This window comes from Equus asinus, chromosome 20, assembly GCF_041296235.1.
Source record: "Equus asinus isolate D_3611 breed Donkey chromosome 20, EquAss-T2T_v2, whole genome shotgun sequence".
Lineage (NCBI taxonomy): Eukaryota > Metazoa > Chordata > Mammalia > Perissodactyla > Equidae > Equus > Equus asinus.
The window spans coordinates 101,506,475-101,523,386 of record NC_091809.1 but is presented as its reverse complement, the minus strand read 5'-3'; the positions used below and the strand labels follow the sequence as shown (position 1 = coordinate 101,523,386).

General features: G+C 37.3%; 1 protein-coding gene across 7 annotated transcripts in view; it reads left to right on the top strand.

The window, feature by feature from the left end:
- The window catches only part of UEVLD (UEV and lactate/malate dehyrogenase domains), a 47,921-nt gene that overhangs the window by 21,010 nt on the left and 9,999 nt on the right, over positions 1 to 16,912 (top strand). For 6 of the 7 annotated variants that reach the window (XR_011495936.1, XR_011495935.1, XM_044753108.2 and 3 more), the window contains 4 exons: positions 452 to 570; positions 3,525 to 3,627; positions 12,197 to 12,367; positions 13,618 to 13,791. Coding sequence is in view for 4 of the 7 variants with exons in the window: in XM_044753108.2 (XP_044609043.1) it covers positions 452 to 570; positions 3,525 to 3,627; positions 12,197 to 12,367; positions 13,618 to 13,791 (567 nt within the window). In the remaining 3 variants the exon portion in view is untranslated. The remainder of the gene's footprint in view (positions 1 to 451; positions 571 to 3,524; positions 3,628 to 12,196; positions 12,368 to 13,617; positions 13,792 to 16,912) is intronic. The other variant, XR_006516751.2, reaches the window with a different exon arrangement.

Genomic DNA, 16,912 nt, shown 5'->3' with positions numbered 1-16,912 from the left:
TATATGCTTATATGGCTTTTTGCCTCATTCAATATATTGGACCAGAAAATCTATGATTCTTAATGTTTCTCATTGAGGAGAAAAGCAAAATATCCATGCTTGTAAAATTTAGTAAGGTGTTAAGCATTTTTTTGCATTGTGGACCAGAGCAGTAAGAATCAGGATTATTTTCAGAATTATGGGAATCCTGGTTTTTTAGTCTTATATAATATTTTTAAAATGTTTGGAAAGATGCATTCTTTTTAAAAGGGTACCTTTATTTAGTGGAATATTTAGTATGAGAGTCCTGTCTTTCTTGCATTTCACTCGTTAAGCAAGTAGTTTAAGTGCCTATTGTGGACTAGCACCATGTTTTCTGTCCCAGTTACTAAAGGTTGGTGTATTTTTTTTAAGATGCTACAAAGATTTTTGATATTTTTAAATTCTCATGATAATCCACTTTCCTTTCTAGGTGTCTCAGACATAAATTCAAAGAACTGGGCAAATCAGGAGAATAAAACAATAAACAAAATTACCGTGGTTGGAGGTGGAGAACTGGGAATTGCCTGCACATTAGCAATTTCAGCAAAGGTATGTCAGCTTAGTGGTTATAAATCCATTTATCATATCGCTACACTTTTAGGCAGTGTATGTTTAATGTACGAGAAATAATGGCTTCATTTTGTCATGTGGGAAAACCTAATTTTGCTTTAAAATATATTTAGTGAGTTGACAAAAAAAATAGCTGAAAGCTCTCATCAGTATGTTGCCTCTTAATTAGTAGGTAGTCATGGCATGGGCTTTCAAACAGTGGTCTGAACAATGGTTTCTTCAGCTCAGTCCAAGGGAAACCTCAGCTCGACATTCATCTGACTCAGGCACAGATTGTTGTGTTTGCTGAGTCATGCCGCTTTAATTAAACTCTTATTTAATACAATACTTAATTTCAGCTCTTTCTAAAGTTAGCATTTTAAAAGAAGATTGCATTTCTTGTGTAATTACTCCATTTTCTTGTAGGATTCTAGTTTCCAAGTTGATATTTTACAGTAGTTTGAGATTTGTTTATTTTTCCATCAGTCCTTTTTACTAGGTCTTTTCTATGTAAATTATTTTCAGAAAGGCTTAAACCCCCTGCAGAAAGGTTCAAGAGACCCTCGAGGTCCAGCATCGTAGTAACAGGACGTGTCTGTCATTTGAGGGATGCAGCCCAGGATAGAAAGCTGTCTCTCTGTATGTTTTTGTGGTAGCTGGCATTTGGTTTTCTTTTCTATTAAAATTTGATGCTTGGCCATCTAAATTCTTCCCTTTGCATTTAAGACTTACCTGTGTCTTGGCGGTAGGTTCTACTTCAGCAGATGATTAAATTGTATCTAGGGAGCTGGAACATTTTAAAAGCTGGCTGCTCAGAGCAATATGTGCTACCTTTGGCTTATAATAGTTTCGTTTTCTCCACCCTTCATCTGAATACACTCTTCTCTCTTAATTGGAATTTGAATTGTTTTCAGTTCTTTTGTTACTAAATAGAATGCTTCTATAAACATTGCTTTACAAGATGCTTATTTTCTTGTCTGAATTTTCTTTTAGGTGGACGTAATCTCAAAACTAGCACTAGTGAGTCAGAGGGCATGAGTGGTTTTTATGGCACTTATTACATATTGCTAGATTGCTCTTCAGAAAAGTAGAACTAATTTATGCTGCTAATAACAACATGTACATCAATCTGACTTTTGACATCCCTAACAGTTTTGAGTTTTATCAGTTTTATTTGTGTTTGGCAAATACAGGAAGGCCCCTTAAAGTCATGTTTCTTAAACTGTTAGAAGAATCTCACTATCAGTATTTCTTTGTCTGTGAACTGTCTAGATGGAACCTTTTTTCCATTTTTCTTTGTAAACATTAGTATTTTGATACAGGGTACAATATTAAAATAGTGCAATAGTGGCCCCGATAGTGGCAGTAGTGGTAGTGGAGGTAGGAGCGGTAACTAAGCTTTACTGAACGCTTACTGGGTGCCAGGCACTCGTCCAAACACTTGGCTCGTTTTACAACAACCCTAAGGCTTCGGGATTGTCATGACTGCCATTTTACAAATGAAGAAACCAAGGCACAGGGAGTTTATGCAACTTACCCAAAGTCACACTGTTAGTAAATGGACACAGGATTTGAAGCTAGGCAATCCATTTACAGAGCCTGTGTTCGAGATCCGTACAACTCAGTGTGTGGCTTTCAGACCAGCAGCATTGGCATCATCGGAGCTCTTATTAGAAAGGCATAATCTCAGGCCCACTCCAGACCTAGAGAAGCAAATCTGCACTTTAACAAAATCCCTGGTGATCCATCTGTTAAAGGGTGATCTCTTAAAGCTTGAGAAGCTCTGCTCCAAACCACTATGTTATGGCGCCTCATCATTATTATTGTTATTGATGGACATTCAGGTCGTTTCTAGTCTTTTGAATATCCTTATACATATTGTATGTTTTACACATGTACTAATAAACTTGTAGGATAATTTCTGTAAATGAGATTGATGGATTAAAAGAGTTATTATGTTTTTAAATTTTGTTAGAAATTGTCAGATTATCCCCCATATCAATTGTACCAGTGTATTGTCATACCCACAGATTATGAGAATACCTGTTTTTCCACACGACTTTTGTTAAACTTTTGGATCTTTGCATGTCTGATAAATGGCAATGGTAACTCATAATTTTCTTTGTATTTCTCTTATGAATGTGGTTAACAGTAATAAAATTAATAGGCACAATAGAGAGAGGACTGTTCTCTGATGTTACAGAGCTAGTCCATAGCGGAGCTGGGTTGTTTTCTTAACTTCTGCACTTTCTGCCTGATAGTCTGGTAGATCCCTGGGTCCTCTTGCCCCTGCGCTCTAAGTTAGGAGAGATCCTCACATCCCATACTACTTTGGAAAAAGACGTCCCCCAAACGTAAACTGACTCATAGGAGTTTCCATGCTGTCGTTTACAGTCAGCTCACCAAGGCGCCCAGGCAGCCATCTATGGGCATGTGGAGTATTTTCTGTGAGATCTCTTGGGAGAGAACTGCATGATAATAAGATTTTATTTTAGATTTATGACTATTATCTTTCCTTTTTTTAAAGAGAAACATGGCATTGGTGTTGACTTTCATGCTAGAAATGAGGTGTTAAAATGGTCAAAAGATCATTCTAAGTTCTTTCAGAGTGGACATTATGATATCAAAATGAAAACATAAACTCTAGAACAATAGCAAACATATTGAGTGCACCAAGTCATGTTTATTATTCATTACCCCATTAAAAGAAGCCTGTAATCTGTGACTTCTGAGGTAAGCCCTGTTAGATTCCAGTTTTCAGTCAAGCCTACGGAATCACATTATTCAAGTTCATAATAATTTCTTGTTTGCGTGTTCCTTTTATTGCTATTGTGTTACTTTTCCTTCATAAGACAGCACATGAAGCCTGCATATTCTCCTTTCTGAATGAATTTAAATTGAGTAAGTGGCCATGTCCAGTGTAATGCTGTTCTTTTTCTTGTTGTACTGTACAGGGCATTGCAGACAGACTGGTCCTCTTAGACCTCTCAGAAGGGACTAAAGGAGGGACGATGGACCTTGACATCTTTAATCTGCCTAATGTCGAGATCAGCAAAGGTCTGATTATTTTGCTTAAAAGATGTTTGCCTTATTTTCTCTTGTATTTGAGTCCTAGAATTTTTTAAATATACTTTATTTTTTAGAGCACTTTTAGGTTCATAGCAATATTGAGCAGAAGGTACAGAGATTTCCCATATACCCCCATCCCCACACATGCCTAGCCTCCTCCATTGTCAACATCCCCCTCCAGAGTGGTACAATTGATAAAACTACCTTGCTACAACATTATCATCTACAGTCCATAGTTTACACTATTAGGGTTCGCTCTTGTTGGTGTCCATTCTGTGGGTGAGGACATATCTATAATGATGTGCATCCACCCTTATAGTGTCCTATGGAGTAGTTTCACAGCCCTGAAAATCCTAGCGTCCTGGAATTTTAATGATGAAAGCACATCAAAGATTACCTAGTCCAAGTCCCTCATTTTACATGTTGGCAGACTAAGATTCAGATCAGATAAGTGACTTACCCAAAGTCATAGAGAGATTGTAACTGATTATCTTAACAAGAGTCAGGCAAGCAAATACCATTCAGATTGGTCAGAGGATTTATTCTCTGTTTCTGATGTGCACTTTAGTATAAATTTGTTTTCTCTGATTGCTTCCTTTCTCATGATATGTTGGTTAAGAGCACTGGTTTTAGAGTTTGACAGATGGGGGTTTGCATCCTACCTCTGCCACATTATAGCTCTGACACTTGTCAGATTATATAATCTCTCAAAGTTCAGTTTTATCACCTGTAAAGTGGCACTAAAACCTACATCTTGATATATTGCAAGTGCTAAACCAAGATTTAAAAAAAAAAATCACATTGCTTTCACTAAAAATATACTGTTAAAATAAATTTTAATAAGAATAAAAAGGGTTGGGCCAGCCCCGTGGCTGAGTGGTTGGGTTCATGTGCTCCGCTTCGCTGGCCCAGGATTTCACCGGTTTGGATCCTGGGCACAGACTTGGCACCACTTGTCAGGCCATGCTGAGGCAGCATCCCACATGCCACAACTAGAAGGACCCACAACTAAAAATATACAACTATGTACTGGGGGACTTTGGGGAGAAAAAGGAAAAAGAAATCTTTAAAAATAAAAGAATAAAAAGAATTTTTATATCATTAATAAATAAAATTTAAAATATTAAAAAAGTAATTCTCATCTTATCTTTTTTTTTTTTCTTTTTGCTGAGGAAGATTTGCCCTAAGCTAACATCTGCTGCCACTCTTCCTCTTTTTGTATGTGAGCCGCCACCACAGCTTGGCCACTGACAGATGAGTGACATAGGTCCACACCTGAGAACCAAACCTAGGCCACTGAAGTGGAACATGCCAAACTTAACCACTAGGCCACCAGGGTTGGCCCCTTACCTTATATTTTTGATTAAAAATTTTGCATATATTTTATAATGTACATAATATATTAGTACAGACACATATATATAGGTAAATACAATATTTTGGAATGTGGGCTTAAAAATATTTTATTACCAAAGATGTGTCATCAAAAAGAATTGGAAGACCATTGAACTAGAGTAATGCTGGAGTTTATTCTTATTTAATGATCTTCCAAAACCAGCTTATAGCTCAAGTCAGGTTGTAATATGTTATAGTTGTTTGGCTTTCCTTTGCCTTTCCATGAGGTCTCCTGTATTCCTTGACCATGTTTTCCAAATAAAATATCAAGACATGGTTTCACAAGCCTGAATGTACTAAGCACAACAGTGGGTGAGAAAAGTTGAAATTATACATATAGGTTATGAAAACTGGGTGTAACAGTTCTGGGAAGCCTCTGGATCCCTGCAGGATACAATGAATTCAGTTTCCTGCTCTGAGAGAGACGAGTAGTTGCTTTAATGATCCTTTTGTAGACCTTGTATAGAGGATCCCTTGGGGAGCTAGGTGTTCTCTTGTGCCTGTCATTTCCAGGCACTAAAGTTCTTAAGGGACCTCTTAACTCTTCCAGAACACTTTAGGAAATTCTTTAGTACATGGACCCTAGAGGCTGTGAGGCCTTGTAGGACCTGAAGAAATTATTTCTTCCTATGTGTCTCATTAACCATCAGTAACTATTGTTTCAGATAATTGAAAGAATAGAATCCTTGGAGTACATGTATAGTGCATGGTGCTTGCCACCGAGCAGGGAATGTTGAATGAGTCCACACCATCTTGGGGCACCTTTCCTTTTCCCCTTGTTAACTTTGGTTGTACATTCCTGATAGCACTTAATTTAATTACTGTTTTATGAAGAATCTTAAATATAATGTTAACTAGCATCTCATAAATATATGATATGGAGAAGCATTAATTTTGCAAAATTAAGCTCAGTAGTTTTGGAAATTTGGAAATAAATTTGGAAGTCATCAGTGACAGGCATTGATGACTGCAATTGACTGATCATCCTAAAGTTGTGCTTTTGCTCCATTTGGGTTTTTTTTTAAAGAGCTATTAAAACAGTTTGGGGAGGAATGTACATATTTACAGATGAGCATACAAATACATATACATACATACACAAAGTTATGCTTGTGTATGCATAGACTAAGTCTGGAGAAATACGAAGGAATTAAGAGTAGTTGCTTCAGGAGTCAGACTGGGGAAACTGGTTCTGCACTTGTTTTTGCACTTAATATGTTTATCCCTTTATTTTTTTATTGTGCTAAAATACATATGACAAAATTCACTGCTGGTGACAGTGCATTCACAATGTTGTGCAACTGTCACCAGTATCTAGTTCCAGAACATTCTCATCACCCCAAAATAAAACCTTGTACCCATTTCCCTTCTCCCCCAGCCCTGGCAACCACTAATCTGCTCCATGGATTTGCCCCTTCTGGCTATTTCATATAGATGGAATCATACAATATGTGGCCTTTTGTGTCTGGCTTCTTTCACTTAGCATAATGTTTTCAAAGTTCATCTATATTGTAGCATGTATCAGTACCTCATTCCTTTTTATGGCTGAATACTATTCCATGTTATGATATACACATTTTATTCATTCATTTATCAGTTGATGGACGTTTGAGTTGCATCTTTTTCCTATTGTAGATAGTGCTGCTATGAATATTCATGTACAAGTTTTTGTTTGAACACCTGTTTTCAATTCTTTTTGGTTTATACCCACAGGTGTAATTGCTGGATCATTTGGCAATTCTGTGTTTAAATTATTGATGAATTAATAGTGTGCTTTTGAAGATCTATATAATAGCATATATAGATCTATTGCTTTGAACAGCTCAGATGGATGTCTGTCTCCTGTTGGTAGACATTTAAGTTGTTTTGGTTTTTTTTATTACAAATAATAGTTCAGAGAACATTGTAATATGAAAATTTTTGTGTACTTCTCTAACTAGTGGGATAAAGTAGAATTACTGGGTCAAAAGGTATGTGTTTTTTTTTGTTTATTTATTTTTAATTGCAGTAACATTGGGTTATAACATTATATAGCTTTTGGATGTACATCATAATATATTTCGAATTCTGTGTAGGTTGCAAAAGGTATGTGTTTTTAGAATTTATATTATTAAATTGTCCCCAAAGAAGTATCAATTTATACTGTCACCAACAGTATATGAGGGTTCCTGTTTCCTTTCTCTCGATTACTTTTATTCTATATTAAACATAACTAATGCAATAATTGTCCTATGATATTATTTTGATCATGTCGTTTCTTCACTAAAGACACTACTATGTTAATCTGTTTTCCCTTAATAATAGTAATAGTTGCCTTTTTTTTTAAAGATTTTATTTTTTTCCTTTTTCTCCCCAAAGCCCCCCAGTACATAGTTGTATATTCTTCCTTGTGGATCCTTCTAGTTGTGGCATGTGGGACGCTGCCTCAGCATGGTTTGATGAGCAGTGCCATGTCCGCGCCCAGGATTTGAACCAACGAAACACTGGGCTGCCTGCAGCAGAGTGTGCGAACTTAACCACTCGGCCTTGGGGCCGGCCCCAATAGTTGCCATTTTTTAACGAATCAGTATATGTGTTAGATACTTTACATATATTCATACCCTGTTACTTCTCTTTATTTTATAGATGACTCAGAGAGATTGTGGCTTAGGATATGCAGTTAGTAAGAGGCTAAGCTAGGGTTTCAAATGTAAGTTTGTTACCAATTTCACGATTCACTCCAGAAATAGTCTGTGCATATACAAGCATAAATGTTTGTGTCTATGGGTATATGCATGTATGTACATGGAGAAAAAGGTGTTCAACAGTTGTAAATGAAAAAATAAGTTGTTGTTCACATATAGAGTAAAGCAAAACTTGCTCAATAGCCAGTGGTTCTTAAAATATGGTTTATGGATTGATCATTTGTATCAGAATCACTTGAGGTGCTTTTTAAAATTACAGCTGCCTGGCATCCACCCCAGGACTATGGACTGTGAATTTCTAGGGGTGGAGCCTGGGAATGTACATTTTAGATAAGTAGCTCAGGTACTTCTTAGACTCATTAAAAGCAATATTTTTCACATTGTGAGTAGTGACACAGTTGCAGATTGTGGAATCACCATAGTGGATGATGACCAGCATTTTATAAAAATGAACTAGAATAATAGAAAATATCAAAGCACATATAGTAAGGATATTTTCTGTAATGTTTTTGTTTTATATGTATACATATATGCATACATTGTCTCTGGGTTGTGATATAAAATGTATTTCTCCTAGCATGGGTCGCAATCAAAAAAGTTTGAAATTTACTGTATTGAAATTGAGAATCATTGATTTAAGCCTTTCATTACCTGCTTTCTCCCTTTCCACTTACTCTAGGTGAGGACTCTCATTAGCCTCAACATGGCCTTCACATGAAACAACTTGTCACTTTCTCTTTAGGAGACCTTCCAGAGCAACCCTTTTGCTGATCACTCATTACTCTTCATGCTTTTAGTATTGGTGTCTGGAATTTTTGTATCATTTTTTCCTCCTACTGGGAAATTTTATCAATAGACATACATTTTATTTTTCAGACAATCCTCTCTAAAGGTAGAGATATGGCATAACTACTGAATTCATGGCCTTAGTTTGCCACATATGATGAATCTTGGAAAGTGTCGGCATTCTTTATACAACTCCAAAACCCAGCTCACTGTGGCAGTAATCATTAAAGGCACTAACTTGAACTGAGCAGTAATTCCCTACCTTCTTTTTTAATATGGGCACTCTTGTTTAACATAAACTATCCATTTCACCAGGAAAAAATACCCTTTCTAGTCATTGACTGCAAGATTGCCCAAAGCTACTGTGAAATCATTCTTTGGGGATACCCTCTCCCAACATAGGAAGATTTTTAATAGCTCTCATCTTAACACAATTTCTAAATTAAGGGTTATCATCATCATCAGAAGAGCAAACGCATTTCTAAAATTTTGAGTCATAGTGAAAAATAACTTGAAAAGACGATATTCAGTAATTTTCTATTATAAGAAGAAGGGTTTAGCAATATATCAGGGAACCAGAAATACTTGTACTGTCTCCATTATTCAGAGTGATGCACTGGCTAGAATACTTCAGTGAGATCTCCACAGCATTTAGATGTCATTCTTTGATTGCCTTGTTTTCCATGGTTTTGAATAAAATAATTCAGTAATGATTTAAAATGAATGTGTATTTCATTTATCACAACATCATCCTCGAAATCTGAGAACAGTAGTATATCAGAGCATGAGATTATTTAGTGGATCTTCTGACATGTTTGGTATTGGATTGGTATCCCTTAGTATAGCTATGACCAGCCACTGGTCTAGGGCCTATGGTTAGGAAGCAGTGGCTTATCAGGAAGGATATAGTTTTTCTGGGCTACCTATGGAGATGAGATAGAGGTGAGAGTCTTGTGTCCTGGAAGTACAGATGCTAACTGACCCCTGACACAGGAGGAAACTTTTCGCTATGCAAATACGTAAGTGGTAAAGTTAGGATTTGAACCAGGCAGTCTCATTCTGAAGCCCTCAGTTCTAATCCTTGCACCCTACTGTGTTATTGTTAAATAAACTTCTATTATAATCCTTATTGTAATTTATAGCATAGCTTTCCATAATCATGCTTAAGGTTCTTCCTAATTCTCTTTATAACTGTATAATCTTTTCCCCCTCATTAAATCACCAGCTTCTAAGGGAAGACATGAGCAGGAAGAGTCAAATAAAAATTTTCTGAGTGCCTACTAGGTGAAAAGAATTTAGTTGCCTGTGGGGCAGTATTTACCAAACCTAGTTGTGCATCAGAATTACATGGGGAATTGCATTCCTGAGAAATATTTCCCCTTACCTATTTAAATAAAATCTTCAGAACATGGGATAATCTGTAACTTTATTATGTTTCCCAAGTTATTCTTAAGCACCCAGCCTAGCATTTAAGAACTGCTTCAGGGGATTGATAGAAATGGAAGGCTCTCTACTTGGCCGGAAGCAGGTTAAAGTTTAGATGGAGAGACACACAGGCAAGATGTAAACAGTGATTCATGACAAGAAGGGAGTAATGAGGTGATTTATGATTGGTTGCCAAGAGACTGGAAAGACAGGGAAGACTCCTGGAGTTGACTGGAGGGAGATATTACTTTCAGCTAAGTCGGACTGAGAAGTGCTGGGTCTTCCAGGACTGGGGTGATGTGGATTGGCAGAGATGGTGGGAAATGTACCAGTTGCTAAGTGACTGGATCTTGGAGATGGAAGGATGAGTAAGATAAACAATCGCTGCTCTCATAGGACTTAGAATATGTTTAATGTAGTAAACAATTAAACAGACAGTTATTAAACACATGGTGAGTGCAGTGAGAAACATTCCAGATGAAAGAATTTGAGCAAAAGCCAATATCAGGAAAGTGAGAGAAATTTTCTGAGGAAGAACATAGACCAATTCAACTTGAGCCCAAGGTTTACCTAGGGGGATATAAGAAATACTAGCTTCCAGGCTCTAAAGAAGAGAGTAAAAGGCTTGGGAGCTTGATGGGAAATCTTACAGAGTAGGAAGCCTTTCTTGTTCTTTTGGAAGCATATTAGACAGCTACCACTCTGTTTACTCATAGGTCAACCTTGAGGGTGAGGGCATTTCTATTATTCAAAGTAGAGGAAGCTAAAGGGGGAAAAGAAAAATGATCCTGGCAAGATAGGTCAGGGCGAAATTGTACGGTCGTAAATTGAACTGTTTACTGATATTTAATAGTAATGGACAAGCCACCTACTCTCTCCAGATATCAATTTACTCATGTTTATGAGGATGGAGGACTAAGTTTCTAAATATAGAATAGTGCTTAATAGCACTCTGAAGCCAGACTGCCTGGGCTTGAATTCTAGTTCTACTTACTACCTCTGTGACTTTGAGCAAGTTACTTAACTTCTCTGTGCCTCAGATTCCTCATCTGTAAAGTGGGGATGATGTTACCCCCTAGTGTGTTGTAGATTAGATTGATTGAGTAAATATATAGAAAGCTCTTAGAACAATACCTGGCACATAGAAGTGGTATGGAAATGTTAACTATATACTTTCCAGTTCCAGTGTCTTCCAATTCTTGAGGTTTTGACTCATCACCAGGTATCTACTGTGAACACTAGAACACAGGAATTACTTGAGGACTCATTAAGAACCATAATTAAACTCCAGGACTCTGTTTTTGGATCTTCCCTCCCCACGACTGTGTCAGAATATGAACTAAACTTGGATAATGCACTTCTCAATGGACACATTGCACAAATGTTTCCTTCTGAAACTTTAGAAAGATGGCCTTAGAGGCTTAGTTAAGATATAAAGCCTGGAATCTACTCATTGTCTCCCTGGAATGCTAATATTCATTTAGGAGTGTTGACTGGACTGATGCCATTCTAGTTACTTCATTATTTTTCTGTTGTTTCTGATGCTAATAATGTCTGGCCACTGTTTTGGCATGCACTTACTATAAAACACATTGTGTAATAGAGAGTAATGTGAAAGCACATGTGTGCTTCAGGATCAGAGGAGTGGAGCTAGGAATGGCTTTTCCTAAGTCCTAACAGTTGCTTACCTGTAGGTCCCACTGAAAACACCTAAAACCAAGGACACTGCGTTTCAGTATAAGAAAAAGTCGATAAAAAATGACCCAAGACATTTTATCTTGATTTAAAGATTTTCAGACCATTTTTTTCCTCTTTGGAGTAGAATCCTTAATAAATGAAACAGATGCAAGCAGAGGTCAAAGTAAACAGCTTGGAGCTGTGCCTACCAACCTTCTTTCCACTTATTCCCACTCCTCCCAGATGGCCTCTGAGTCACTTTCAAGGAACTCTAGGACTCTACACTCACCCTTCAAAAATCAGTGATGTGATTGATTATAGGTTCATTTTGCCTATGGCATATTACTTATTTTCCTTAAGAAAATTGTGAATTACATGAAAAACTAAGTCCTTGTTTGTTGGTTCTGGATCCTGTAATTTATTTTCTTTGTCTTTATTGCTAACTTTCCCCCCTTGACTCCCTGTGGAGACGGGAGTGATCTGAGGGCAAGTGTGCCTAAAAGCTCTCTACTTGTAGAAAAGAAAAACAAGAACAAGAACTTGATTAAAACCTGTATCTTGAGCTCAGACTGTTTCTTTTTATTCACTAGATTTGTCTGCCTCTGCTCATTCCAAGGTGGTGATCTTCACGGTTAACTCTTTGGGTAGTTCTCAGTCCTACCTTGACGTGGTGCAGGGCAACGTTGATATGTTCAGAGCCCTTGTCCCCACTCTGGGACATTATAGTCAACATGGTGTCCTGCTTGTTGCATCACAACCAGGTAAAAAGTTTTATTTTAAATTAATCTGATGGCTCAGTGCATCGATAGAATTGCCATTACTGATAAAAGTCATAAAACTAGATTATAAAGGGACAGACTATTCAGTTAAATTGCTCTTATAATGAACAATATAGGTATTTCCATATCCTATCAACCAGGTACTTCTTATGACTGGCATTAACTGGAAAGTTTACAACTTACAATTTTTATGTAATATTACCATTATTATGTTCCAGGTTGTTAGCCATGTCTTCCTCAGTGAGAAGATGGTAAAACACTCAAGAGAAAAATGCAGTGGCTTATATAGCGGACATTTTGTTAACTCTGAAGTGGCATAAAATGTTAGTGAGCATGCCACTGTGCATTTTTAACATTTTGTATTTTTTTTTTAAAGATTTTTATTTTTTTCCTTTTTCTCCCCAAAGCCTCCCAGTACATAGTTGTATATTCTTCGTTGTGGGTCCTTCTAGTTGTGGCATGTGGGACGCCACCTCAGCATGGCTTGATGAGCAGTGCCATGTCCGCGCCCAGGATTCGAACCAACGAAACACTGGGCTGCCTGCAGTGGAGCGTGCAAACTTAACCACTCTGCCACAGAGCCGGCCCCAACATTTTGTATTTTTTAAATTGTTTCACCACTGTTTTGGTTAAAAAAGAAATGTTTTCAAAGAATTAGGTGGTACTGGAATCAGGTTGGTGAACAGCATTTTTTAATGTTCCCAGTATAGGGTGTAGTATGCATTTCACTTGTTTTCCTACAGGAATTGGTTGAGGGACATTGGTCTCTTTAAACCTGACATCCTTTTGGCATGGCAGAAAAAAGTAGGTGTGTTTTTGTTCTTAATGCTGTACTCCTTAGTGGTGGTACATGAATCATTATTTTAATTTAAAGATAGAAATGTAGCTTAAGAGATATAAAAAAGAACTTGATCAATGAAAAAAAAACTTAGGACTCTCTAGTTTTCTGTACCCAGTTTTCATCCTTCTTGCTTAACTATTCTAGGAAATTATCTGTTTTCACTCTTAACAATTTATATTTAACAACAAAGGGATGTAAAATCATGCTGATACCTGGTTAGTGTTTTTAATATAAATTAAAAATATATTATGCCTCACCGTACATTTAGGACCTAAGAAGAGTGTATAGGAGCTCTAATATACTTATTAAATAACAAATATTTTGTTTATGAAGTAGGCTAGAAGTATATTTTTAAAAATCTTTACATTTTCACCTTGTATGTGATATTCAGTGGAAATCATGACCTATGTGACATGGAAACTGAGCGCATTTCCTGCAAATCGAGTGATTGGAATTGGATGCAATCTGGATTCACAGAGATTACAATATATTATTACAAATGTTTTGAGAGCACAAACTTCAGGAAAAGAAGTATGGGTTATTGGTGAACAGGGAGAAGACAAAGGTAAGAAATACATTTCTATTCGTTATATTGATAACCGAAATCACCAGTGGCCACGCTCTCCGGGTGTGTCTGGAGACTCCAGGATTGTGGAGCTTAGCTGGATCTCGTTCCACATTTGAGTGCTTTTTGTGGACCAGGCCCCATATTGTGAAGAGACTTTCACATGTGTCATTCTCATTGTATTTACTTTTCTCTAAGTTTAAGATTAGGCAAGACCCATTAGGTTTTATTTTTTTTAATTGAATTTGAGAGACCAGGATTAATTTGAAAGTTTAATTTTCTAGAGAGCAACATTTCAATAAACCCTAAAGCATATACATCACTCTTTCCTGTACTTTCCCCACCCTTCAACCTTGCTTACCTTTCCTAAGTTCAGACTTTCTCCCTAGGTACATACCTCCTCCCTGTTTCTCACCTTTTTAAACAGAATTTTCACCCTTTGTTTATCCTTATGGCCTTTCTTACAGCCGCTTGCTCTGTCCCTCCCACAGAAAGCATCCATTCCCCAGACTGGAAAGCCCTTTTCCTATCCCAAAGGAACGCTTTCCCTACTTGACTTGAGAATCTCTTCCTTTACTCCTTTCTTGTTTCCCTCACGCTGGGAAGTCACGTTGGTCAGGTGGTAGAAGTCCTGTTTATCCTCATTTTGTTCATTTTTTTCCCCAGTTTTATTGAGAAATAATTGACAAATATCACTGTATAAATTTAAGGCATACAGCATGATGGTTTGATTTACATACATTGTGAAATGATTACTACAGTGGTTCAGCTAACATCCATCTTCTCATATAAATACAATAAAAAGAAAAAAAAGAAAAAAGGGAAAAGATTTTCTGCTGGTGATGTGTATCGCACAGCAGTGTTGACCCTCGTCCTCACGTTGTACGTTACATCCCTGGCTTTGTTTAACTTGTGACTGGAAGTTTGCGCCTTTCACCACCTTCCTCCAAGTCTCCTTCCCCCACCCTCTGCCTCGGGTAACCGTAGGTCTCTCTCTTTTTCTATGAGTTTGATTTCTTTTTTATATTGCGCATATAAGTGAGATCATATGGTATTTGTCTTCCTCTGTCTTATTTGTTTCACTCAGCACAGTGCCTTCATGGTCAATCCATGTTGTGCAAATGGTAAACGTTAGTGTGATATAACAGAAGCATAGAACATAGTCTCTTCCTTCATCATACTTAAAAATTATTTTAGAGCAACAAACAAAGTATTTACAAGAAAATATTTACAAGAATATATACAAGGGTTTACATATGATCCATATATTTACAAGATTTAGCTAACACTAAAAGTATAGGATACTATCTGATTAAGTGCCAAAATGAGTATTAATAGACTAACGGTGCTGAGACACTTATGAGTGAGCATTTAACATGAGTTGAAATGACTGGAGAAAATTATATACAGGCCATCATTGAACTGGACTTTGGAAGAATGAATAGGATTTGAATAGATAGCAAAGAATGAGAAAGACGTTCTAGGAAAAGGAAATCAGACGAGGCAAAGGCACATAGTTAAGTATGACATATTCATGGGATAAAAAATCTAGACCAGTCGTTGCAGAAAGTTTCAACCAGATAAGCCTGGTTGGAATCACATTTTGGAGATCCTTGAATATCTGATCAAAGAGTTGGAAAGTAGGGGCTGGCCTGGTGGTGCAGCGGTTAAGTTCGCATGTTCAGCTTCGGCAGCCCAGGGTTCCCTGGTTTGGATCCCAGGTGTGGAGGTAGCACCACTTGGCAAGCCATGCTGTGGCAGGCGTCCCACATATAAAGTAGAGGAGGATGGGCACGTATGTTAGCTCAGGGCCAGTCTTCCTCAGCAAAAAGAGGAGAATTGGCAGGAGATGTTAGCTCATGGCTAATCTTCCTCAAAAAAAAAAAAAAAAAGAGAGAGAGTTGGAAAGTGATTCTCAGGCAGGGGGAACCCTTAAAGGTATTTGAGCATGACAATGCTATGATGAAAAGGTAATTTGGGGGAAATTAATCATCGCTTCTTCCTTTGAAATCCATTACTGTAACTTTATTCAGCATTAGGTACTGAAGGGCAGAGCACGATGTGGAAAAGAACTTCTCTGCCCATGAGGAAGTGATTGTTTCACTGGAGAAAGACCACACACATTAAAAGTTAAGGAGTCAGCCATAGTGCCACGAAGCAAATCACCTGCTCAAAACTGTTTTCTTAGAATCTAAAGCTTCCTCTATGCTTTGATGCCATTAACACAAAACATTAACAGTGGTCACATCTGGGTTAAAGATAGCTTTTAAAAATTTGTACTTTTCTGTGTTTTCTACTTTTGTCACTATGGATATGTAGTATTTGTATAATTTTTTTTTTATTAATGTTATGATAGATTACAACCTTGTGAGATTTCAGTTGTACATTTTTGTTAGTCACGTTATTTTAATAAAATATAGCAGTATTTTAAATCTTTATAAATCTTCACTAGCTACCTAGGAAGTTCAATGCTAGAGTCAGACTATACAAAAACCTTCACAAAACCTGATGCTGTGATTTGAGCAGAAATATTTTTCAGACTCAAAATGCTCCCTGACACTAAACACTTGCAGTAGGACCCTGGGAAAGGGTAGCAAACGAGAACTTGGAGCAGATGTATGAGAGTAATGAATGTCTAGGATTCAAACAAACCCAAGACCCCGAACGTTACTCTCTGCTGCCATTGAGTTCTGGTCCATGGTGACCACTTGCTTATCTCCCAGCTAGTTTGCTCTTCCCCCTCTAGTCTTCCCTATAATGATGCCAAATTAATAATAATATTAGCCAAAACTTACATAGTGTTTACATATATGCTTTCACATATTAATTCAATCTTCCGCAGTCATATTTCTCTTTTCAAAAACTTTCACTGGGTTCCTCTGACCGAACTATTAAATTCCTTTGCTTAGCATTCAAGGAGTCCCAAAAGATAGCTCTACTCTTCCTGCCCAGTTCTATTTGTGGCAGCAGTAATGTTATTAGAGAGCTGGAAGGGACACAAGGGATCCTTGATTACATTTTGTGTTAAGGAGCAGCAGTGGAGGAAGGGATGGTAAAAGTGACCTGCCTAAGAGCTTTTAAAGTCAATGAAGGACTGAAACCCAGGTCTTGTGCCTCCCAG